General features: G+C 36.8%; 1 protein-coding gene across 5 annotated transcripts in view; it reads left to right on the forward strand.

Annotated features, from left to right (window-relative positions):
• The window catches only part of USP47 (ubiquitin specific peptidase 47), a 148,552-nt gene that overhangs the window by 26,498 nt on the left and 96,265 nt on the right, over positions 1-25,789 (forward strand). Inside the window, exons 1-4 of one of the 5 annotated variants that reach the window (XM_023737263.1) lie at positions 5,949-8,567; positions 10,521-10,580; positions 16,785-16,988; positions 18,231-18,344. In XM_023737263.1, the coding sequence (XP_023593031.1) occupies positions 10,560-10,580; positions 16,785-16,988; positions 18,231-18,344 (339 nt within the window). In that variant the 5' untranslated portion in view covers positions 5,949-8,567; positions 10,521-10,559. Of the gene's footprint in view, positions 1-5,948; positions 8,568-10,520; positions 10,581-14,820; positions 14,954-16,784; positions 16,989-18,230; positions 18,345-25,789 lie in introns of those variants that run through there. The other 4 variants (XM_023737274.1, XM_023737249.1, XM_004369651.2 and 1 more) reach the window with 4 other exon arrangements.

Genomic DNA, 25,789 nt, shown 5'->3' on the forward strand with positions numbered 1-25,789 from the left:
CCCAGTGTGGCAGTACCGCAGTTTAACCATTCAGCTGTTAAAGGACATCTGGGTTTTTTGCAGTTTTTGGCTATTGTGAATAAAGCTGCAATAAACATTCATGTATAGGTTTTTGTGTGAATATAATTTTTCATTTCTCTGTGACAAAAGCTGAAGGATGCAGTTGCTGGGATGTATGGTAGTTGCATGTTTAGTTTTAAAAGAAACTGCCAGACTATTTTGCAGAGTAGCTGTAACATTTTACATTCCCACCAGTAGTGTATGAGATTCAGTTTCTCTGCCTCCTTGCCAGCATTTGGCGTTGTCACTCTTTGTTTTAACCATTCTGATAGATGTGTGGTGTTCTCTCATTGTGGTTTTAATATGCCTTTCCCTAGTAATGTTGAAGATCTTTTCTTGTGCTTATCTGCCATCTGCTTATGCTCTTCATTGAAATGTCTCTCCATGTCTTTTATCTATGTTCTAATTGGATTGTCTGCTTTTCTACCGTTCTTTATATATGGCTTGCAAATATTTTCTCCCGAACTTTAGCTTATCTTTTCATCCTCATAACAGGGTTTTTGCAGAGTAAATATTTTTAATTTTGATGAAATAACAGTTTATCAAATTTTCCTTTTATGGTTCATGCTTTTGCTATCAAGTCTAAGAACTCATTGCCTAGCCTTAAATCTGGAAGATTTTCTTTTATGTTTTTTTTTTTTCCGAAAGTTTTATGGTTTCCATTTAAGTCCATGATCCATTTTCAGATAAATTTTATGTAAGACTTAAATCAGGCTTTTTACCTATTAAAAAAATACTCATTGCCATCGAGTCGATTCTGACTCATAGCGACCCTATAGGACAGGGTAGAACTGCCCCACAGGGTTTCCAAGGAGCGGCTGGTAGATTCCAACTGCTGACCTTTTGGTTAGCAGCCGAGCTTTTAACCACTGTGCCACCAGGGCTCCTTTTTTTTTTTTTTTTAATTGTACTTCAGGTGAAGGCTTACAGAACAAATAGTTTCTCATGAAACAGTAGTACACATATTGTTTTATGACATTGGTTAACAACCCCACGACATGTCAACCCTCTAACTTCTCAACCCTTTTTTTTTTTTTGGTGAAATACACAAAGCCAAAGATACACCATTTCAAAAATTTCTACATGCACAGTTCACTGACATTGACTACGCTCTTCCAATTGTGCTGTTATTCTCACTTAAGATGAAGGCTTACAGAACAAAATAGTTTCTCATTTAACAGTTACTACAAATGTTGCCCTATGACAATGGTTAACAATCTCACAACACATCAACACTATCCTTACTCAACCTTGGGTTCCCTATCACCAGCTTCCTTGTCCCCTTCTGCTTTCTGGCCCTTATCACTGGACGCCTGTACCTCGTTAGTCTCATTTGGTATTACAGGGCTGTCCACTCCCAGGCTGAACAGTGAACCTCGAAGGTAACTTCACCACTGAGCTAAAAGGGTGTCTGGGGGCCATACTCTCGGGGTTTCTCCAGTCTCCTTTAGGCCAGTAAATCTGTTTTTTTTTGTGTGTGGGTTAGAATTGTGCTCTACATCCTTCTTCAGCTCTGTCCAGAACCCTTTGTTGTGATCCTGGTCAGAGCAGTCAGTGGTGGTAGCCGGGCACCATCTAGCTGTACTGGACTCAGTCCGGTGGAGGCCTTGGTAGCTGTGGACAATTAGTCCTTTGGACTAATCTTTTCCTTGTGTCCTGTTCTCTTCATTCTCCCTTGCTCCCGAAGGGATGAGACCAGTGGAATATCTTAGATGGCCGCTCACAGGCTTTTAAGACCCGAGACACTACTCACCAAGGGAGAATGTAGAGCATTGTCTTTATAAGCTGTGTCATGCCAGTTGAGCTAGATGTACCCCGAGACCATGGTCCTCAGAGCCCTCCGTCCAGCAATTCAGTCCCTCAGGGAGTTTGGATGTGTTTATGGGGCTTCCATGACCTTTCCTTGTACAAGTTGTGCTAGTTTCTCCTGTATTGTGTCCTGTCTCACCCTTCACCCAAGATACCACTTATCTATTGTCTATTTAATATTTCCGCCCCCCCACCCCTCCCATCCCTGGTAACCAACAAAGATTGTTACATTTTGTGTGCAGCACGTATAATTTGCTGATGTTCTCAGATGTTCACTTGCAGATGTTCTAAGATTGGATTTATAAAGATACTGATAACAAAAGACAATAATAATGAAAACTAAACAAAAAAAAGGTATTAGACTTATGTCAGAACTGAGTTACAGTGGAATTGTGGGAATGGAACCCTTAATAAGTCGGGGACTACCTGTAATTGTAGATTTGTCTGATTCTTTTGGCTTTATCAGTTTAGGCTTCACACATTTTGCGGCTGTGTTATTTGGTGTATACACACGTATGACTGCTTTGTCTTCTTGGTAGATGGGCCCTTTTATGATTATGTAATATTCCTATCTCTGATAATTTCCTTTGCTCTGAAGTCTATCTTATCTGATATTAGTTTTTTATAATTAACTTCTGCTTTCTTTGGAATAATGATTGCATAATGCTATGGATTGAATTGTATTCCCCCCAAAATGTGTGTCAGCTTGGCTAGGCCATGATTCCCAGTATTGTGTGTGGTTGTCCACCATTTTAAGATCTGATGCGATTATCCTAGGTGTTGTAAATCCTAACCTCTGTGATGTTAGTGAGGCAGGATTAGAGACAGTTATGTTAATGAAGCAGGACTCAGTCAACAGGATTAGATTGTATCTTGAGTCAACCTCTTTTGAGTTATAAAAGAAGTGAGCAGAGAGAGAGGGGAACCTCCTACCACCAAGAATGAAGAACCAGGAGGGGAGTGTGCCCTTTGGACCCCAGGTCCCTAACTGAGAAGCTCCTAGACCAAGGGAAGATTGATGACAGGGACCTTCCCCTAGAGCAGACCGAGAGAGAAAGCCTTCCCCTGCAGCTGGCACCCTGAATTCAGACTTCTAGCCTCTTAGACTGTGAGAGAATAAGTTTCTCTTTGTTAAGGCCATCCACTTGTGGTATTTCTGTTATAGCAGCACTAGATAACTAAGACACCTAAGCTATCTTTTCCCCTCCTTTTACTTTCAATCTGCTTATATTAATGTATTTGAAGTGAGTTTTTTTATAGACAGCGTGTTGTTAGGTGCCGAAGAGTCAATTTCGACTCATATAGATAGCATAGAGTTGGGTAATGTTTTTAATCTTCTCTGCCAATCTCACTCTTAATTGGTATATTTAGATGATTTACACTTAATGTAATTAATAATATGTTAGAGCTTAAGTCTACTATTTTATTTTTTGTTTTCTGTTTTTAATTTCTGCTTTCTTTTTCTGCCTTCCTATAGGTTATGTGAACACGTTTTTGAATTCCATTTTGTTTTATCTGTAGTGTTCTTGATTGTATCTCTTATATAGCTTTTTAGTGGTACTCTAGATATTATATATATCTAAGTTACCACATTCTACTGTTGTTAACATTTTACAAGTTTGGATGAAATGTAGGAACCTTACTTCTCTTTATGTTCCTTTATCCTCTCCTTTTTATAATATAATTTTTTAAAAGTATTTCCTCTCTATATACTTAGAACCACATCAGGTAGTATTATAATTTTTGCATCAACTATCCAATATTTAAAAAAACTTGAGAAGAAACATGAATTGTGTTTAGCCATGTTTTTGCTTACTGTTGTTCTTTATTCCTTCCTGATGTTCCAAGGTTCCTATTATTATTATTCCTCTTTTGTTTAGAGAACTTCCTTTAGCCATTCCTTCAGAATAGGTGTACAGGAAACGAATTCTCTCAGTTTTCTTTCATGTGTGAATGTCTTGAATTCCCCTTCATTCCTGAATCCATTCTTGGCCATTCCTGAGGTATATTTTTTCTGGGTTTAGGATTTGGAGTTATTTGCCATATTTCTTCAAATACTTTTTCAGCCTTGCCTTCTTTTACCTTTCTTTCCAGGACTTTGATGACTTGTATCTTAAATCTTTTCTAATAGTCCTGCATGTCCCTAAGACTTTGTGTTTTTTCAGTCTGTTCCTTCTCTGTTGTTCAGATTGAATAATTTCTAGTGTTCTAGCTTCCAGTTCACTGATTGTTTCCTCTGTCCCTTCCATTCATTTGTTGAGCCCATCCAGTATTGCTTTTTATTTCATTTATTGTATTTTTCAGTTCTGAAGTTTCAGTTTGGTTATTCTTTATATCTTCTATTTCTTTCGGTTTCCTGTTTTTTTTTAATTCATTACATGCAATGCATGTTTGTAAATGCTCATTGAATCCTACCATGGCTGTTTTAAAATATTTGTGAGGTAGTTCTAACGTATCTGTCTTCTTGGTGTTGGCATCTGTTGATCATCTTTTTTTTTTAATTCAGTTTGAGATATCCTGGTTCTTGGTGTGTATTTTATTTGATTAAAACCTGGATATTTTTGTATTATGTTCTGGCATACTGGATATTATTCAGACTGTCTGGTTTTGGTAGCCTTTTTTTCCCCCTGATCACACTCTGGCAGGGAAAGTGGGGGACACAGCTTGTTACTATCAGATGGAGATAGAAGTCCAGGTTTCCCACTCAGCCTCTGTTGACATCTGAGTGGGGAAACTGTCATTGCTGGGCAGAGGTGGGAGTTTCGACTCCCTACATGGTTTCCACTCACACCACCGTTAGATGATGGTGAAAGTCCTGACACTCTGCTTGGCCTCCCCTGGGGTGGGGGGGGGGTGCGAGGTGGCTCATTATATCTAGTAAGGGTAAAAGTTCAGGCCCCCACGTGGTCTGCACTGACACTGCAGTGGGGAGACTTGCTACTGGTTGGCAGGGATGAATGTCCTGGCTCCATACTTGGCCTTCTTTTATGTACCCCAGTGAGGTTGTTGGGGTGCCTCATTACTTGCTCGTAAGGATGGATGTGTAGGCTACCCACTCAGCCTTTGCTCTGGGGTCAGAATTTTTTCTGTGGTGGTTGGTTGGAATAGAGTGACTATTTTCTAAAAAATTTTTGTCCTGCTAGGCTGACCCTTTCCTGATCCTTTGGCTACAGAGAGTAGTCTTTTTTTTTTTTTTAAATGCTTTTTTTGTCTGTGCCCATTGGTGTTTCTGGCTTCCTTAGCTCCAAGTCTGGGATATATGATGCAAAAAGAAAACCCAGGGAACTCGTCACCGTGCATTCTTTGGATCCCAGGGTCCTTAGCTGATTTACTTTCTGCTCTCCACCTTCAGTCTTAGGTTTGTTTTATCTATAATGTCCAGGGTTTTTAGTTGTACTTAGTGGGAGGAATAAGGAAAAGTATGTCTACTCCATCTTCCTGGAAGTGCCAAATTTATTTTTATTTTAGCCCTCATACCAAGGATGCAGCCCTTTTGGGTCCTGATTTGGTGGAGACTTTGTATCCTGTTTTCCAAACCCCTTAAGTCATTTGTTGGCTTCATAGATTGTCAACATGTTCTCCCACTCTCTGAGTTGCATTTTTTTCCCTTTTAACTTTTTTTTAGTTATGCTTTAGGTGAAAGTTTACAGCTCAAGTTGATTTCTCATACAAAAATTTATACACACATTGTTATGTGACACTAGTTGCAATTCCTATAATGTGACAGCACACTCCCCCTTTCCACCCTCGGTTTCCCGTGTCCATCCAACTGGCTCCTGTCCCCTTCTGCCTTCTCATCCTGCCTCTGGACTGGAGCTGCCCATTTAGTCTCATGTATCTGCTTGAACTAAGAAGCACACTCTTCGCCAGTATTATTTTATGTTTTATAGTCCAGTCTAATCTTTGTCTGAAGAGTTGGCTTCGGGAATGGTTTTAGTTCTGGGTTAACAGAGCGTCCAGGGGCTATGGCTTTGAGGGTTCCTCCAGTCTCACTCAGACCATTAAGTCTGATCTTTTTACATGAATTTGAGTTCTGCACCACACTTTTCTCCTGCTCTATCAGGGACTCTCCGTTATGTTCCCTGTTCCCTGTCAGGACGGTCAAGTGGTAGCTGGGTACCATCTATCTGCGTTGCATTTTTACTCTATTAATGAGGTCCTTGGATGAATAGAAATTCTCAATTTTAATATTATTCTGTTTATCAAATTTTTATGGTTAACATTTTTTAAAAAAATGTTATATGGTTATCATTTTTATGGAATGCTAATTATATAGGAAGCTTTTGAGGGAGTTGGGATTTAGGAACAAAAATGGTTGTCAAATTTAAATTGTCAACAGTCTCAAGACAGCATTTTAAAAAACAATTTCAGATTGGTAGATATTAAATAAACCAACGTTCTCCTGTGTTGATGAGGATGTTAGTGAGCATTTTAAGCATATCAAAATTTACACTATAGCTTTGTGGATTTGTACACTGTCAAACACTATTTCATTATTGGTAGAAATAAAAATTGTCTAACTTTGCCCTTCCCTCAGGCATCCACACAGCTTGTTTTATCATTTTCCTTCAGGGCTGCTTGCACATGCCAGCTCCTTAGAGAGGATTTTCCTGACTGTACTGTTTAAAAGTAACAACCTCACTTCCGTTTCTGTCTTCCCTCCTCAACACTTTTCATACACACACTGTGTGTGTACCGTATCATTTATTTAAACATTCTTCAACAAATTTTTTTTATCACCTGCTATATGCCATCAGCTTTTCTATACATTGTGGATACAGCTTTTCTTTATAGTGGTAAACAAAGGGACAAAAATTCCTGCCCTTCTGAAGTTTATGTTTAGGAAGGGATGGAGATAGACAATATTAGGCTGCTTGAAGTTCTCCCACAGCTCTCTGTTGCTCTGTTAATTTTTTTCTTTCATTTTTTCTGTTTTATTTTTTATACTTTTTATCAAAACTGTATAAAATATATGTTTTAAGTTCACTCGTTTTTTCTTTAGCAGTATCTAATCTGTTAATCCCTTCTGTTGTAATTTTCATCTCAGATATTATTTCTCATCCCTAGAAATTCAGATTGGGTCTGTGTTATATCTTTCATGTTTCTCCTTAGCATATTCTCCTCTATATAACCTCTTGAAAAATTGAATATAATTATAAACTGTTTTAATGTCCTTATCTATCAGTTCTATCATCTGTACCATTTTTGGATTGACTTTTATTGATTGATTTTTCTCTTCATTATGGGTCATACTTTCCTGCCTCTTTCTGTGCCTGATTATTTTTTACTGGATGGTCAGACATTGTGAATTTTGCCTTGTTGGGAGCTATGTATTTTTTATTCCCATAAATATTCTTTGTTCTCAAATGCACTTAATTTACTTGTAAACAGTTTAATTCTTTTAGACTTGCTTTTAAGCTTTGTAAGGTTGGACAGAGTAGCCTTTAGACTAGGACTGTTTCAGCTCCACCACTGAATACTCTTATCTGATGCCCCAGGTATTATGAGATTTTTTCACTCTGGGTGGTGGGAAACTAAATGGGCTCAGGGGATTCCTTCCCGTAGTTCTTTTCCCTGCCTTGGGTAGTTTCTTCACATGTACATGCTGATCATTACTCACTGGATACTCAAGGAGGACCCCTCTGCATATCTCTGGAGCTTGCTCTCTGTGTAGCTCTCTCCAGTATTCTGCTCTGTGAATTCCAGCCAGTCTGGTCCCCTTGAACTCCCAATCTCATCTCTTCAGCTCAGGGAGATTGCCAGGCTCTGCCTGGGTTCCACCTTCTTGCACTGTGGCCTAGAAACTGTCTGAGCAGTAAGCTGGGTCAGTTGTAGGGTTTACCTTGTTTGTTTCTCCTTTCACAGGAATCACTGTCCTGTGCTGCCTGTTGTGCAGTGTTTGAAAACCATTGTTTCATATATTTCATCCAGGTTTTTTTTGTTATTTAAGGTAGGAGGATAAATCCAGTCGGCTGCTCCATCCTGACTCAGAGTGGAAGTTTTTTTTTTTTTTTTTTTTTTTCAGATGGAAAATAAACAAGTAAACTATAAATAAATAGCTGTAAATGCTATGGAGAAAACTGAAGCAAGGAAGGGGGGGTTGAGGATTTTGTGGAAAATTGTAATTTTAAAGAGGATGGTGAAGAAAAGAGTTCATTGAGAAGCCAACTATTGCAATTATCTTTTGCTGTATAACAGTACACCCCAAAACTAGTTACTTAAAACAACCAAATATTAATTTTGCCCACGGATATGCATTTTGGACAAGGCTGGACTGGGAATGCTAGTTTCTGCTCTGCTAGTCGTCAGCTGGGGCACCTCAAAGCCTGGGAGCTTCCTCACTCACATGTATGGTGGTTGATGTTGGTTGTCAGCTGGGATCTTATTTGGGCTGTGACTTGAACATCTACACATGGTCTTCCTGTGTGACTGGGTTCCAAGGATGAGCATCTGAGAGAGAGCCAGGAAGAAGCTGTATTGCCTTTTGTTTTGGAAGTCATGTGCCCTATCACAGGGAATCACTAAACCAAAACCAAAACAAAAACAAAAACAAACCCATTGCCATCGAGTTGATTCTGACTCATGAGGCTGGCCTGTATTAAAGGGGACTGGAATGGACTACTGCTTTTTCTGGGAGGCATGTCAAATGATTTGTGGACATGTTTTGAAACCACCACAGTGATACCTGAGCAAAGGAGGTAAGTAAGCACTTACTTGTACAGAAACGCAAAGACCCTGAGACTGGTGGCTACCTGATGCTTTAGATTTTTTCGGTTTAGGTCGCACTGTAGAATGACAGTCCTTGAGTGCAAGGTTCACTGCTGTGTTTTCAGCCCCGAGAACAGCGTTTGACGCATAGTTGTAGTTCAATACTTATTTGTGGAAGAGAAGGTTAGTCTTTTGGCACCATGTATCGAAGATCTTAAAAATGAATGCATATCCTTTGATCTAATAATTTTTTCATTGAGAAATTATCTTAAGGAAAAGAATTGTATAAGAATACATACTATAGTGAACATTTGAAAGTATCTAAATGCATATTGGAGTCACTGGGTGGTACAAACAGTTAAAGCGCTTGGCTGCTACCTAGAAAGGTTGGAGGTTCGAGGCTACACAGAGGCACCTTGTAAGAAAGGCCTGGTGATCTACTTCCAAAAAATCAGCCATTAAAAACCTTTTGGAGTGCAGTTCTACTCTGACACACATGGGGTTGCCATGAATCAGAATTGACTTGTTGGCAACTGTTTTTTTTAAATGCCCATGAATAGTAGATTGTTGTTCTATGCTGTTAAATCGATTCTGACTCATAGCAACCATATATGACAGAGTAGAACTGCCCCATAGAGCTTCCTAGGCTGTAATCTTTACAGGAGCAGATCACCAGGTCTTTTCTTCCACAGAGCAGGTGGTAGTTCAAACCACCCTCCTTTTCGTTAGCAACCAATGCTTAACCATTGCTCTACCAGGGCTTCTTAATAGTAGAGTAAACCAAAAAACCCATTGCCTTTTGAGTTGATTCCGACTCATAGTGACCCCATAGGTCAGAGTAGAACCACCCCATAGGTTTCTAAGGAGTGGCTGGTGGATTCGAACTGCCGACCTTTTGGTTAGCAGCCTAGCTCTTAACCACTGTGCCACCAGGGCTCCGAAATAGTAGATTAGGTAGATAAATTATGGACTGTCTATATAATGGAACACTGTAGTTTTTTCAACTAAATGTTTTAGTGTGGAAAGACAATGAATACTGAAGGACAAGGAGCACATTTTAAATAACTGTGTATAAAATGATCCTGTTTGGTTAAAGATGAACAATATATATAATAAATATATCCATAAAATGGAAGAGGCTCTGGTAGGAGATAGATCAAATTGTTACAATTGTTGTAGGAATTATTTTAGAGTTGCTTTTCAAAAAATCATGTACTGCTATTATAATAAAATATATTTTTATTGCAAGAACAAGTAGTGGAAATCTTTTTTTTCTTGATGTAGAATAATATTCATTTTCCTGTGAGTTATAAAAGTAGTTTTTAAAGCAGTATAAGTTGCTCTCTTTTTAATAACTAAAGGAGAGAGGGAGAAAAATATGTATAGAGAAAGTTAGAATGATGTAAAACCAGGATTTTTCAAGAGATTATCTTTTGATTATAGATTATTTTCTCTGTTATTAAAATAAGCTTGTCTTATTATAATAAAGAAGGGCTTCATGTTAAAAGAAGGGTAGGGGGTTATGTTAAGCAGCCTTACTTTAAAAATATCTACATGTGAAAAAATCCAAATTTATAAACTAGCTAAATTAGAAATCTCTTGGTTTCCCTGCAGAGTTTATTTAGTCAGCTGAAAATATTATTTGTCTTAGAACATTTGATTTACACACAGTTCTTAAGCCACCACTTTGTTTAAATGTGGTTGTTTTCCATGTTAATATTACTCTTTATAACTATAGCGTAGGTCTTTGGTAACCTTTACAAGAGTAAGTGATACTTAAGGTAAAAATTACAAATATTATTTATGAATAAAATCCTAGATGGTACACTAATACTTTAATATTTTATTTAAAAAATGTCTTTAGGTTAATTGTTCTCATTTCACTGTCTTCCTCTTTATTTTAAAGAAATAATTTGTAACTCATTTGTTCTTATATGCCATAGGATGTGTTTTGGAGATGCAGACAAAATATCTTTGATGAAATGAAGAAGAAATTTTTACAGGTAGACTGCTGATGTAATTGCTTTAGTGTGATAATCAGCAGAGCAAGTAACGGCATGTTAGTATTTTTATTTAATAACAAGGCATGTCTTAAGTTTTATGCTTGTTTGGCTATTTTATTTCTACCCTATTTTAATAATAAAAAAGTCACCTTAGATGAATTTGTTGATAGTTCCTTATTTTTAACAAGTAAGTGAAGGGGAAAACTGATATAAAAACCACAGCCCACTTTGTTTTAACTTTAGAGTATCATAGTTGTCTGTTTTTTGGATATGTTTATTTTCTGAAATACTAATAATGCTAGGAATTAAATCATTTAATAATCTATGGTCAAAAGTCAGAAATCCTATTTGCAGAATTAAATAAAAGTATTACTCCTCTGACAGCTTGTGTGCACTATAAACCTAAACTTCTCTGTGATGTAACACCCATTCTAACCTTTACCCAATATCTCATTCTCCTCAGGTCCCTTTAGCTCTCAGTTTTTTCCCCTAGGCTTTCTTCTCCTTTAACTTCTATTCTCCCCAGTTGATCTGTTGCAAGAAACTACCTAGAAAAAGATCCTATAAACATTAGAACTGAGAGGGACCACAAAAATAATCTCTTTTTTTTCTTTTAATGAAAGGATCCCCATCCCTGCCCCAGAAATTGTCACTTGTTAAAGTAAAAACACACAGTCTAAATGAGGCTGATCACTTTTATAAATTTCATTCAGCAAAAATATTCACACTATCAATTTTCTTTTAATCTGTAAAGCTGTAAAACCGATTGCTGTCTGAGTCTATTCAAACTTGTAGCGACCCTAAAGGACAGAGTAGAACTGTCCCATAGGGTTTCCAAGGCTGTAAATCTTTGTGAAAGCAGACTGCCACATCTTTCTCCTGTGGAGCGGCTGGTGGGTTTGAACTGCCAAGCTTTTGGTTAGCAACCGAGTGCTTAATCATGAACTATGGATACCCAGAAGGGTAATGGTACTATACCTTTTTCTTAGCTTATAGTAGCACCTGTGCCAAGAAATAGATAAAATGAACTTACTTGTGGATTTTTTTTTTTAAGTTTGTAATCCTAATCTTGTTATTCTTTGTAATAACATTGAACGAAAAAGTCTTGAGAGAAAATGGGTTGACTGTTAAATTTAGAGGTAAAGAGGTCCCTTCATAAGGGTTGCATTCTTTACCTTAAAATTTTTCTCTCAGAAGCATCTAAAACATAATTTAGAATTTTGACATTAAATTGTTTTCTGCATGCTGGTGATATATGAAGGAGCCTTGGTGGCACAGTAGTTATGCACTTGGCTGCTAACCAAAAGGTCGTAAGTTAGGACCTACCAGCCACTCCGTGGGAGAAAAAATGTGGTAGTCTGCTTCAGTAATGATTACAGCCTTGGATACCCTGCTTTGTCCCGTAGGGTTGCTATGAGTCAGAATCAACTGGACGGCAATGGGGAGTGATACTATCAACATATACCACCAATTACATACCTTGTTTTGCATTTTTAATGAGAAAACTAATTAAATATTTTTTGTGAAATAAAAATTATGATGTTGACTTCAGGGAACTCAGTTTTGAACTTAAAATTGTTAGAAATGCCAAGAACAGAAAAGGAGAAAAGATGACAAGTGGCAAACATGCCTACAGCAGGCTCTAAGATTTATTAGAAGAATATCTACGTCAGCTGCTTCTAGAGGTCCCTAGTAATGAGTCTGTCTTTGGAAGAAAAATATGTTTGTAATATTTTTATCACAATATGTTAATACTCTTTTGTAAACAAAACTGATTTTATTCTTTTTTACTGTCTTCAAGGATACTTCAGACTTTGCTAGGAAATGTAGTTTTGTTTCTGAAATAAGCATAGAAAAACACAGACAGAACACTCTTTTAGCATATACAGTGTTAAATAAATATAAATATATATTATATATATATTTATGAACGTAACTGTTGACAGCCCTCTTAGTCTCACAAGTGTCATATTGGTACGAGTTGTTCGTAAAATAAATAGTTTTAATTTTATGCTTCAGACTTTTTGTACTTGATCAGATTTTATGTGTAGAAAACTTTATGACCCTTTCATAGCTTATGTAAGTTATATTAAATGCTTTCCTAAATGGAACGTTCTTTAAGCTTTTCTAAAACTTTGCACTTGTTTTCTCTTACCTTGAGTTCACAGTAGAATGCATTTGACTAAAATTTTGCTCCTTTCCCTGAGTCATGATGTATTCTCAGTTGGCCTTTCCTTCAAGTTGGATGTATGCTTAATTGGACTTCTTCCCCACCTCCCCACTGCTACATACTTCCCAACTAGAACTTGCATGTGCTTAAATGTGTGGAAGTGTGTTTTGATTATCTACTGGTATGTAACAGACTACTCCAAAATTTAGTGGTTTAAAACAACAGCTAGTTTATTTGTTCACAATTCTGTGGGATGAGAATTTGGTCAGGGCCCAGCTGGACAGTTCTTCTGCTCCACATGGCATCATCTGGGCTCAGTACTTGGTCCCACTCAGCTAGTGGCTGGGTTTAGATGTCCAAGAAAGCTTTTCTCAATTATTCAGTTGTCTCAGTGCTCTACTAAGTAGCCACTTTCTCTCTACATGGATTGTTAAGGCTTCCTCACAGCATGGTGGCCCCAGGGTAACTGGACTTCTTTCTTATTTGGTAGCTGGCTTCTAAGAGGTGGTATTCTAAGACGGGCAAAAACAGAAGCCTTAAATTATACAATATCACTTTTATCACATTCTGGGGAAGAGGAAAAGGAAAAAAGTGGCAAAGAATTTTTAGCCGTTTTTAATCCACCTCTTAGTGCCTCCTATCCTATTTGCATTCTGTTGTACATAGGGTCACTATGATTCAAAACCGACTCAATGGTACCTAACAACAACAATAATGTACTATTTTCAAAATTCTAAGAAACACCTTTCTTACATTTAAATGTTTTAGAAATCTGCATGTTTAACTTAATATGGTAGAGTTTTTTTCCTCCTGAAGAGCTATTATAAAATTATTAGTGTAGCTTATGCATTGATGATATTTAAGAATTGCAAAAATTTGTTTTGCTTTTTTTCCCTCAATATGTTACTGATAAGTCCCCTAATTAGGAGGAAAGAAGGAGAGAAATTTCACCTCAGTGTGAATCGCGTTGACAGTAGTGATCTCAAAATTGAGATGCAGTCCCTGGGTAATAGCCACATGTTAGATTAAATTATAGGTGAAATAAAGAATGGTCCATAAAATAATAAAGTAATAGAATTTATGTGACTAGCATAGAGCTTTCAAAAAGAGCAGAACATTTTTGTTAGTTTAAATTATCCTAAAATTGAATTCAAGAGTAAAATGTGATTGATCTAGCAATTCTACTTTGTGGGAATTTTAAGGAAACAGAAAAGTATGTGAAGAAAAGGTGTTCATCACAGAATTATTTCTAAAGTATAGTAAAATCTAGTCTAAGAGTAAAATAGAATTGATTAACAAATAATCTATATAATAGAATACTATTCAGCTGTTAAATTGTTGAGTTAGGAAAAGTTTGCAGGGAAAGATTACACTTATAAGTGAAGAAAGAAGTTATAAAATGTCATGTATTTTCAAAATCCAGTGTTTGTTTTAAAAAATTGAGCATGTATGCTGTATACAGAAAAATATTAGGAAGGCTATGCACCAAAGTGTTAATAGTTATCTCAGGGTTCAGAGATTATAGAGGAGTTCCACTTTTTCCTTTATACTCTATTTTTTTTTAATACTTATATGTACATAAAAGAAAACTATTGTCATTAAAAAGAGTAAAAGGCACACGGAATTAAATTTGTGTTTAGTGTGATTTGGAATTGACTCACTGGCAATGGGTTTGGTTTTTTTTTGGTAGTACAGTTAGTCTTCACATGAGAATTCATTCGGGAATGGTTTCCCCACATTTTTTGAGTGGAAGGAGAGGAGTCTGGAGTGCCTAAACCTTCTGGTCACATTTTTCAAACAGTAGATAAAGAACTGGAAAAAAAAAAAAGCCTCGTCGCCTTTGAGTTGATTCCAACTCATAGTGACCCTATAAGACAGAATAGAACTGTCCCATCGGGTTTCCAAGGAGCAACTCAAGGATTCAAACAGCCAACCTTTTGGTTAGCAGCCAGATGCTTAACCACTGCGCCACCAGGGATAGGAGGTACTAATGTGGGACTATATGTTGCTGCCGTATCACCATACTTAATGTATAGTACTATATCAGCACTCTGATTTCTGAATTCTTAGGTAACGTCGTCTTCCTCAGATCATTAACCCCAGCTTATCTGAAGCTTTGAAAACTACTATAATATTTTATGTCTGGAAAACGTGAATCATTCAGACTTACCCTACCTCTGAGTATACTATCCATACTATAAAAGTAGGTCTTTTGTAGTTTAAAGTTATTTTGAGTTGTTTACTCTTTTAGTGTAAACCAGAGTTTTAAACAAATGTCAACTTTATCTTTTCTTGGTTTGCAATTAAAATATGTAAAAGAATCCATTTAGTGTATTAACTGTAACATCTTAAATTTATAGGTGAAAGATTTTTTTCCTTATCTGATTGGGAAGTAAATTAGTAATGCTCTTTTGTGTTATCCTGTTTATTTTGCAGATATATGTTTCCTTTCTTTATGCTTGTAAATGGGTTATTGTTGGTAATTACATATTTTGACTTGTCTGAAATATTGTGCTAGCCAGTATGTTTTAAATATTATACTTCTTTTATAGCAACATAATCAGTTCTGAATTAATTGGATTAACCTTATTTTAAATTACGTCTTATTTTAAAATTTAAATTACAAATTACTTATTTGAAATTACAAATCATGTTTAAATTGTATATGGCAGTAACAAACTGTAATTGGATTACCCTTACCAATCAAACAAAAAAACTTTGTGGCTATCCTGTCTTAATACTAATCAGTGATAATAATTCTCATTTAAAGATGGATCATGTAGAAACAACAAAAGATCGAGGCTGACGTTTTCAAAAAAGAAGAAATTCTTGTAATAGCTCTAGTTTGTACAGGTCGTGTGTCTGAATAGTCTGTTATGGAATTGGTGACAGATCCCCCAGTTAAATGACTGCTGTACTTGACTCTGAAGGAAAGCAAGAGGTTTACATAATCAGATTTGTACTTTAGAAATACCATCCTGAATCTAAGCAAGATTAGATTGGAAGAAGGAAAACTACTCAGGAATCTTTTGGTGAAAGATCCTGATTGCAGCAGGATGAAGAGAAGTGGCTAATTCAAGAGATAGCCAGAAGGTAGAATTGATAGAATTTGGTGTTGTGTGAGGTGAAGAAGGAGGAGATGAGGAAGATACTCCACTCTGGGGAGATGATAGTGCTGTTCATTCAGTTGGGCATTACAGAAGGTAAAGGAGTATAGAGCAGGCCTTCCACTAAACTAACTGGTGCAAAAAGAAAAGCGGCCTTTGTGTCCTCAGAAGCTTGAGGATGGAGGGCATAGCTTCTGTGAGAAAGTCTACTTTTAAAATCTTTTGTTTAGATAATTACTGAATTATGCACTTGATGAAAAAGAAGGAAGGAGAATTTGTGACACTTTTCAGGATTGGTAATGGAGAAAAAGGGTTTTTTCCTTGCTCTCCCCTCCCGTTACTGCTGGCTGATCCGTTAGGATAAGCTTGTCAGCTCCAACATATTATATATGAGGCTTTCTGGCCATCTGGGCTATGGGTACAGCAGAGTAAAGGTGAGGAGGTCTGATTGGCTTTGTCCCTTAGTTACAGATTTGCAATCTTTAGACAGTTCCCACTGAATTTCTGACAAGTCTCTTTCTGTTTTACCAGGAGACCCAGAAATGCTTGCTTTGGTAGTGCTAGCATAGTAGTGACACATTTTTAAGGAAACCGTTATTTTTAACTTAAAATTGCACAAGTGTACTTCTTCATGGCTTGTTGATCATTGACTTAACCTTAAAAGGTGAAAGCAAATGCCCACAAGAATAACTGTTGATTCTGAAATATGCCCACATTTTCCCAAAACAAACCTATATGATGTTTTATAGACATATCCGTTAGAGTATGTTTCAGACATCACAAAACAGTAGTACTGGCATATACAAAATAATTAGTATTTTGTTGGTTATTTTGCATTTAGTCATAAAATTTTGTGGCTAATTACAGTTATTTTGTTTTCCTTTAAAGATAAATAATATTCTTTTTCTTTTTCAATTTCAATTTCAGATAGAAAATGCTGCTGAAGAACCTAGAGTCTTGTGTATAATACAAGATACTACTAATTCAAAGACAGTGAATGAACGGATCACTTTAAATTTACCAGCTTCTACTCCACTCAGAAAGCTCTTTGAAGATGTGGCCAACAAAGTAGGCTACGTAAATGGAACCTTTGATTTGGTGTGGGGAAATGGAATCAATACTGCTGATATGGTAAAACTCTAGACTTAAAGCATCTTTTCTTAAGCAGCTAATAATATTATTATACCCATTGTTATTGTTGTTGTTTTTAATGATTATGTTAAATCCTGGAAGGCTTTCTGATATCATAAGCAAAAGTATAGCAATTATAGTAAGAGCCTTTGTGCAACTCAGTACTTGAATCCCTCCTCTTCCCTTTTCCTCTATTCTGGATTAAGTATCTGCTTATCCTAAAATGTTGTTTTGTTAGTTTTTTTCATTCATGTAAGGTGACTGTTGTAATATTAGGTCAACTTATATTTTTAAATGGATATAAAATCGTAAGTAGTCTATCATCTGAATTTTAGAAAAGAAGAAAAAGTGTATATAAGAAGAGAAAAAAGTAGAAGGATATATACCCCAGCGTTAATAGAGATTATCTCTAGGTGACTAAATCTTTTCTTTTTGAGTGTGTTTTCTGGGTAACTTTTTTTAATTTTAGGTATAGTTTTTTCTCTGTATGAACATGAATTCATTTTGACTTTAATTCTCAAGCTCAAAAAACATTTTTAATGGCTGTAGTCTTCCCTACACCCTCACTTTTCTCAGTAGTGGTCGGGAATGTGAGTGAGTAGGGCATGAGGCATACAAAGCTCTATCTCCCATCCGTCAACTCGAGTGTATCAGAATGACAGTTAAGGTTGAAATTACTCTACCAGATAAAAAATGTTAAATGTTTACTTTTCAAAGGAATGATCACTTCTTCCTAGGATCTTCTGGATCCTGACTGTGGTCTTGAAGTAGGTATCATTTACTAGGACAGGCTTTTCCTTAAGTGGTCTTTCTGAAGGTGCCTGTGTTGTTATATTACATAATTATTTTGGTTGTGTTGCTTAGTGTATTACTTATCTGGGAATTCATATTATATTCATAGATAAGTTAGATCTGGAGCACTGGCAGTGTAGCAGTTAAGAGCTCGGCTCCTATCCAAAAGGTTGGCAGTTTGAATCCACCAGCCACTCCTTGGAAACCCTGTGGGGCAGTTCTCCTCTGTCCTATAGGGTCGCTATGAGTCAGAATTGACTCGACGGCAACGGGGTGGGTTCAGTTAGATCTAAGCCTTCCTTAATAGAATTTTACCAGAATCATTATTTTTAAAAATACTGTTTGAGCCCAATAAGTGTAGAAATATGTCTGTTTACATGTTACTTGTTTTTTCTGTTACTGCAATTAATACTTTCTCATAATTGAAGATATTTTGTTTTATACCTGTAGACTCCACTGGATCATACCAGTGACAAATCTCTTCTTGATGCTAGTTTTGAGCCAGGAAGGAAGAACTTTCTGCATTTGACAGATAGAGATGGTGAACAGCCTCAAATACTGTTGGTAAGCTATTTAGAAAGCCCTATATTTATAATTTTTGTGCACTTTCACCTACTACTTAGGAATGCAGTTTTCCAAAAGAAGGAGGAGAGATGTGTTTTGCAATATAGAATGTTATAAAATGTAATAGAATATCTTTCTCTGTTTAATTTTGTTTTGTTCTAAGTGTGTATCTTAACACAGTTACGCAGGGTATCCATAGCATCATTATTTGTGTATGTATTCTGTTGCCACTTTTGGTCAGCCTGTTTTTGGAAATTATATCATAAAGCAGGTTATGTTTTCCCAAAGAAACTGTTAAAATTATAAGCTGCGTTCAGAATCGGAGATAGGGCATCAGATTTGTTTGATTCTGGTCTCCTACCTTCCTGGTTTTTTCAAAGCTGCAGTTGCAGTTCTTCTAAAACAGGCTAATACAAGACAAGTTGAAGCACCACGTTCTGATAAATCTTGGTTTTATTAATTAAATTAGCACTTATTGATAAGATGTAAAAGTAGCTAGGCTACTAGGTGAGACCTTATTTATTCTAAGCCTTCATCTCTTCACATTCAGATAAAAATTTTATTGATTTCCTGTTATATACAGTCTACATTATTAGTTCCTTTAAATAATAGATGATACGGCTTCAGGCATCAAAAAGTTTTTATTATGGTTAGGGGATGTTACATACCTATGAAAATAAACAATTTAAAGTAGTATTTACAAAAAAAAACCCAAATCAGTTGCCATTGAGTCGACTCCCACTCATGGCAGCACCACGTGTCTCATAGTAGAACTGTGCTTCATAGGGCTTCTTTTTTTTAAAAAACTTTTTATTGTGCATTAGGTGCAAGCTTATGGATTAAATTAGTTTCCCATTTGATAGTTTGTATATAAAGTGTTTCATGACATTGGTCTCATTCCCCACAGTGTGTCAGTACTCTCCCTGTTTCTGCCTGGGTTCCCCATTTCCTTTTGTCCTCAATTACTATCCCTTCCTGCCTTCTCATCTTTGCTTTCAGGCCAGTGTTGCCCTTTTGATCTCGTATAATTGATTGTTCTAAGGAGCACGTTCCTCTCGAGTATTACTATTTATTTTATGGGCCTGTCTGTGATTTGGCTGAAAGTTGGTCTCTAGGAATGGCTTCAGTTCCAGGTCAGAAGGGTGTCTTAGGGCCATAGTCTTGGGGGTTTCTCCAGTCTCTGTCAGACCAATAAGTCTTGTCTTTGTTGTGAATATGATTTTTTGTAGTACAGTTTGTCTTCTACTTTGTCTGGGACCCTCTGTTGTGATCCCAGTAAGAGTGGTCAGTAGTGATAGCCAGATACCATCTACTTCTTCTTTCTCGGAGTCATGTAGGCTGTGTGGTTCATGTGGTCCATTTGTCCTTTGGACTAATTGCTCCCTTGAGTCTTTGGGTTTTTTCACTCTATTTGCTCTGGACTTTAAGAGACTGGTAGTTGTATCTTAGATGGCTGCTCACAAGCTTTTAAGACCCCAGACACTACTCACCAAAATAAGATGCAGAACTTTGTCTTTATGAACTATGTTGTGCCAGTTGATATAGATGCCCCCCAAGTTTATGGTCCTTTGCCTTTGGACCTAAGAACTTTGTCCTGCGAGGTGTTTAGTTACATCTAAGAAGTTGCCTGGACTGTGGCCCTTGTGTGCTCTATTGTCTATATTAATATATAAGCAGCACCTCCAGTTATGTGTGTAGAAATATCCACCACCAAACCTGTATCTGCAGGTGAGTGTGTTCACCTTCCCACACCTGTTGGCATATCTATCTACCTATGTATCCATTCGAAAATTAGTATTTTGTAATACTACTGTTACAGGATTGTCTATGCTGTAGTAATGATAACTAACTATTGTTGCCTTTTGTTCTTGTGTTCCTCTCAGTGTCTTTCCATGTTTGGTCATGTTTTGCTGACTTCTCTTATATTGTGTATTGCCTTTCCCTTTACCAATATGAGCACATGTCTTCTATCCGTTTGGTAATTTTCCGTCCCTCCCCCTCCCATCCCTGGTAACCATCAATTTTTTTTTTCTCTGTGTATAAACCTTTTCTTGTTTCTTTATAATAGTGGTCTCTTACAATATTTGTCCTTTTGTGATTGACTTACTCATTATGATGTCTCCAGATTCATCCATGTTGTGAGGTGTTGCACAGATTGATTCATCATTATTCTTTATCATTGTATAGTAGTATGTATCAGTTTGTTGTTGGGCACTTAGATCATTTCCATCTTTTTGCTATTGTGAATCATGGTGCAATGAACATGGGCATGCATATGTCTATTCGTGTCATGGCTCTTATCTCTTTAGGGTATATACCTAGGAGTGGGATTATTGGGTCATATCTTATTTCTCTGTCTAGCTTTTTTCTCCATTTTCCATAGTGGTTGTACCATTTTATGTTCCCACCAGCAGTGTATAAGAGTTCCAGTCTCTCCAGAGTTCCAGTCTCTCCACAACCTCCTCAACATTTGTAATTTTCTGTTTTTTTGATTAGTGCCAGTAATGTCGGGGTTAGATGGTATCTCATTGTAGTTTTGATCTGTGTCTCTCTCATTGCTAGTGATCACGAACATTTCTTCATGTGTTTATTAGCCATCTGAATGTTTTCTTTTGTAAAGTGTCTATTCATACTCTTTGCCCATTTTTTAATTGGGTTGTTTGTCTTTTTGTTGTTGAAGTGTTGAAGTTTTCTATAAATTTTAGGGATGAGACCCTTGTCAGATATGTCATAGCCAAAATTTTTTTCACAGTCTGTAGGTTCTCTTTTTACTCTTTTGGTGAAGTCTTTTGATAAGCATAAGTGTTTAATTTTTAGGAGGTTCCATTTATCTAGTTCATCTTCTGCTATTTGTGTATTTTTAGTTATGTTTGGTATTCTGTTTATGCCATATATTAGGGCCCTTTGCATTGTCCCTGTTTTTCCTTCCATGATCTTTATAGTTTTAGGTTTTATATATAGGTCTTTGATCCATTTTGAGTTAGTTTTTGTGTATGGTATGAGGTGTGGGTCCTGTTTCATATTTTTACAAATGGACATCCAGTTTTGCATCACCGTTTGTTAAGGAGACTGTCTTTTCCCCAGTTAATGGACTTTGGCCCTTTGTCAAAGATCAGCTGTTCATAGGTGGATGGATTTATGTCTGGGTTCTCAGTTATGTTCCACTGGTCTATGTGTCTGTTGTTGTACCAGTACGAGGCTGTTTTGACTGCCATGATTGTATAGTAGTTTCTGAGATCAGGTAGCATGAGGCCTCCTACTTTGTTCTTCTTCAGTAATGCTTAACTTATCTGAGGCCTCTTTCCTTTCCTTATAAAGTTGGTGATTCGTTTTTCCACTCTATTAAAGAATGCTGTTGGAATTTGAATGGTATTGCATTGTATCTGTAGATCACGTTGGGTAGTACTGACATTTTCACGATGTTGAGTCTTCTAATCCATGAGCATGGCTTGTTTTTCCATTCATGTAGGTCTCTTGGTTTCTTGCAGTAATGTTTTGTAGTTTTCTTTGTATAGGTCTTTTATGTCCCTGGTTAGATTTATTCCTATTTATTTTATCTTTTTGGGGGCTATTGTAAATGGTATTGTTTTCCTGATTTCCTTTTCAGAGTTCTCTTTGTTGGTTTAGAGGAATCCAGTTGATTTTTCTATGTTGATCTTGTATTCTGCTACTTTGCTGAATTCTTATTATTTCCAGTAGCTTTCTTGTGGAATCTTTGGGATTTTCAATGTATAGGTTCATATCATCTACGAATAGGGATAGTTTTACTTCTCCTTAGGAATTTGGATGCCCTTTATTTATTTTTCTTGCCTTATTGCTGTAGGTAGGACTTCCAGCACAATATTGAATAAGGGTGGTGATAAAGGGTATCCTTGTCTGGTTTCTGTTCTCAATGGAATGCTTTCAGTCTCTCTCCATTGAGAATAATGTTGGCTACTGGTTTTGTATAAATGCCCTTTATTATGTTGAGGAATTTCCCTTCTATTCCTATCTTGCCGATAGTTTTTATCAGGCATGGATGTTAGACTTTGTCAGATTCCTTTTCAGTGTTGATTGAAATGATTATGTGATTCTTTTATTTATGTCGTAGATTATGTTGATTAATTTTCTAATGTTGAACCATCCTTGCATACCTGGTGTGAGTTCCACTTGGTAATGGTGTATTATTTTTTTGATATGATGCTGAATTCTATTGGTTAGAATTTTGTTGAGAATTTTTGTGTCTGTATTCATGAGGAATATTGGTCTGTAATATTCTTTTTTTGAGGCATCTTTTCCTGGCTTTGATGTCAGGGTTATGTTGGCTTCATAGAATTAATTTGGGAGTATTCCTTCCTTTTCTGTACTCTGAAATAGTTTGAGTAGTGTTGGTATGAGCTGTTCTCTGAGTGTTTGGTAGAATTCTCCAGTGAAGCTGTCCAGGCCAGGGTTTGTTTTTGCTGGGAGTTTTTTAAATTACCTTTTCAATCTCTTCTTTTGTCATGGGTCTGTTCAGTTTTTCTACCTCAGTTTGTGTAAGCTTAGGTAAGTAGTGTGTTTCTAGAAATTTGTACATTTCCTTTAGGTTTTCAAATTTGTTGGAGTACAGTTTTTCATAGTACTCTGTTATGATCCTTTTTATTTCTGTTGGGTCTGTTTCATTTCTTATATGAGTTATTTACTTCCTCTCCCATTTTTCTTTTGTCAGTTTATCCAAGGGTTTGTTGATTTTGTTGATCCCTTTGAAGAACCAACTTCTGGTCTTGTTGATTCTTTCTGTTGTCTTTCTGTTGTCCATTTCATTTATTTCTGCTCTAATCTTTATTATTTCCTTTCTTCTGGTGACTGTGGACTTCTTTTGTTACTTCTTTCTATTTGTTCAAGTTGTGGGGTTAATGTTTTGTTTTTGGCCCTTCTGTTTTGATGTGTGCATTCACTGCTATAAATTGACTTCCGAGCGCTGCTTTTGCTGTGTCCCAAAGGTTTTGGTAAGATGTGTTTTCATTCTTATTTGAGTCTAGGAATTTTTTAATTCCATCTTTGATTTCTTCTATTACCCAGTAGTTTTTAAGCAAGGTGTTACTCAGTATCCATATATTTGATTTTTTTTTTCCTTGCTATTCCTGTGGTTGATCTCTTCTTTTATAGCATTGTGATCAGAGAAAATGCTTTGTATTATTTCAATGTTTTGGATTTCTGTTAAGGCTTACTTTGTGGTCTAAAATGTGGTCTGTTATAGAGAATGTTCCATGTGCTTTGGAGAAGAATGTATACTTTGCTGCTGTTGGGTGGAGTGTCTATGAGGTTGAACTGGTTGATTGTGGCCTTTAGCTCTTCTGTATCTTTGTTGAGTTTCTTTCTAGATGTTCTGTCCTTCACCAAAAGTGGTGTGTTGAGGTCTCTTACTATTATTATGGAACTGTCTATTTCTCTTTTCAGTGCTTTTAGAGTTTGTTTTATGTATTTTGGAGCCTTGTCATTGGGTGCATATGTATTTATTATAGTTATTTCCTCCTGATGGATTGGTCGTTTAATCATTATATAATGTCCTTATCTTTTATGGTGGATTTTGCCTTAAAGTCATCTGGTTGAGGGTCTTCCTCTTTTTCACTGACCCTCTACCTTACCAAGTGTGATGTCCTTCTCCAGGGACTGGTCCCTCCTAATAACATGTCCAAAGTACATGAGACGGAGTCTTGCCATCCTTGCTTCCAAGGAGCACTCTGGCTGTACTTCTTCCAAGACGGACGTTCTGCCACTATTCATAAGGTTTTCACTGGCCAATTTTTTCAGAAGTAGATCGCCAGGTCTTTTCTTCCTAGTCTGTCTTTAGTCCGGAAGCTCTGCTGAAAACTGTCCACCATAGGTGACCCTGCTGGTATTTGAAATATGAGTGGCATAACTTCCGGCATCACAGCAACACGCAAGCCACCACAGTATGACACTGACAGACACGTGGTGGTTTATTTGACTACTTGTTCTTAATTCGTTTGGATGTATACCTAGGAGTGGAATTGCTGGGTCATATGGTAATTCTGTGTTTAACTTTTTGAAGAACCACTGAACTTTTAATAGTTACCCCTATTCCCATTTCACTAGGCTTTCCAATGTAGTCTGGTAGCCTTAGAGATCATCTAATCCAGCTTAAACTTCCATATTGAGGGTCATATCTCTAGAGAATTCTGACTTTTAAAGGGGTGGGCATGTACAAGTTAAAAAAAAAAACTTTCAAAATATGTTTATCTTCAAATAAAAAACTATGGAAAGCAAAACTCAACTGAATCCTGTCTGATGATTACAAACATGGGATGAAAATATATTGCAGAGGGCAAACCGGTAAGAAAACCTGGTCTGGTTTACCTCCGTGTTTTATAAACTGAGGAAACTAAGACTTAGAGATTTTATGAACTTTTTCAGAACTGTTCTCAGTGAAACATTCCTCAGCAAAAATTATTTTAGAAGTCTATTATGAATAAGAATACTTCTCGGGACAGTAGACAATAATTAAACTTAGTGCTTCTATGCTGAAGGAATACCAGAATATGCTCTCTGACCTTTCTTACCCCATCTTGTATTTTTATGACCTTATCAGATGATTTTGAATAGCTTTAGTAACATTGAAATCTGGATTAGCTATTAATTTAGGGAACTCTGAATTTACAGATTATGGATTCACATATTAAAATGTACAGTAACTACCCTCCAGCTCTGTTTTAATTGTTGGTTTTGTTGTTAGTTGCTGTTGAGTCGGTTCTGACTCATAGCGACCCTGTGTACAACAGAATGAAACACCGCCCGGTCCTGCGCCATCCTCATGATTGTTGCTGTGTTTGAGCCCCTTGTTGCAGCCACCGTGTCAGTCTGTCTCACTGAGAGTCTTTCGCTGACCCTCTACTTTACCAGATGTGATGTCCTTCTCCAGAGACTGGTCCCTTTTGATAACATGTCCAAAGTATTTGGGATGAAGTCTCACTGTCCTTGCTTCTAAGGAGCATTCTGACTGCACTTCTTCCAAGACAGATTTGTTCGTTCTTCTGGAACTCCATGGTATATTCAATACTCTTCACCAACACCACAATTCAAAGACCACAATTCTTCTTCAGTCTTCCTTACGCATTGTCCAGCTTTTGCATGCATATGAGGCAATTGAAAATACCGTGCCTTGGGTCACACGCACCTTAGTCCTCAAAATGACACCCTTGCTTTTGAAGGCTTTAAAGAGGTCTTTTGCAGCAGATTTGCCCAGTGCAATCCGTCACTTGATTTCTTGACTACTGCTTCCATGGACGCTGATTGTGGGTCCAAGTAAAATGAAATCCTTGACCGCTTCAATCTTTTCTGCATTTATCATGATGCTGCTTATTGGTCCATTTGTGAGGATTTTTGTTTTCTTTATGTTGAGGTGTAATCCATACTGAAGGCTGTAGTCTTTGATCTTCATCAGTAAGTGCTTCAAGTCCTCTTCA

The sequence above is a fragment of the Trichechus manatus genome, unplaced genomic scaffold (genome assembly GCF_000243295.1).
Source record: "Trichechus manatus latirostris isolate Lorelei unplaced genomic scaffold, TriManLat1.0 scaffold00006, whole genome shotgun sequence".
NCBI classification, from domain to species: Eukaryota; Metazoa; Chordata; class Mammalia; order Sirenia; family Trichechidae; genus Trichechus; species Trichechus manatus.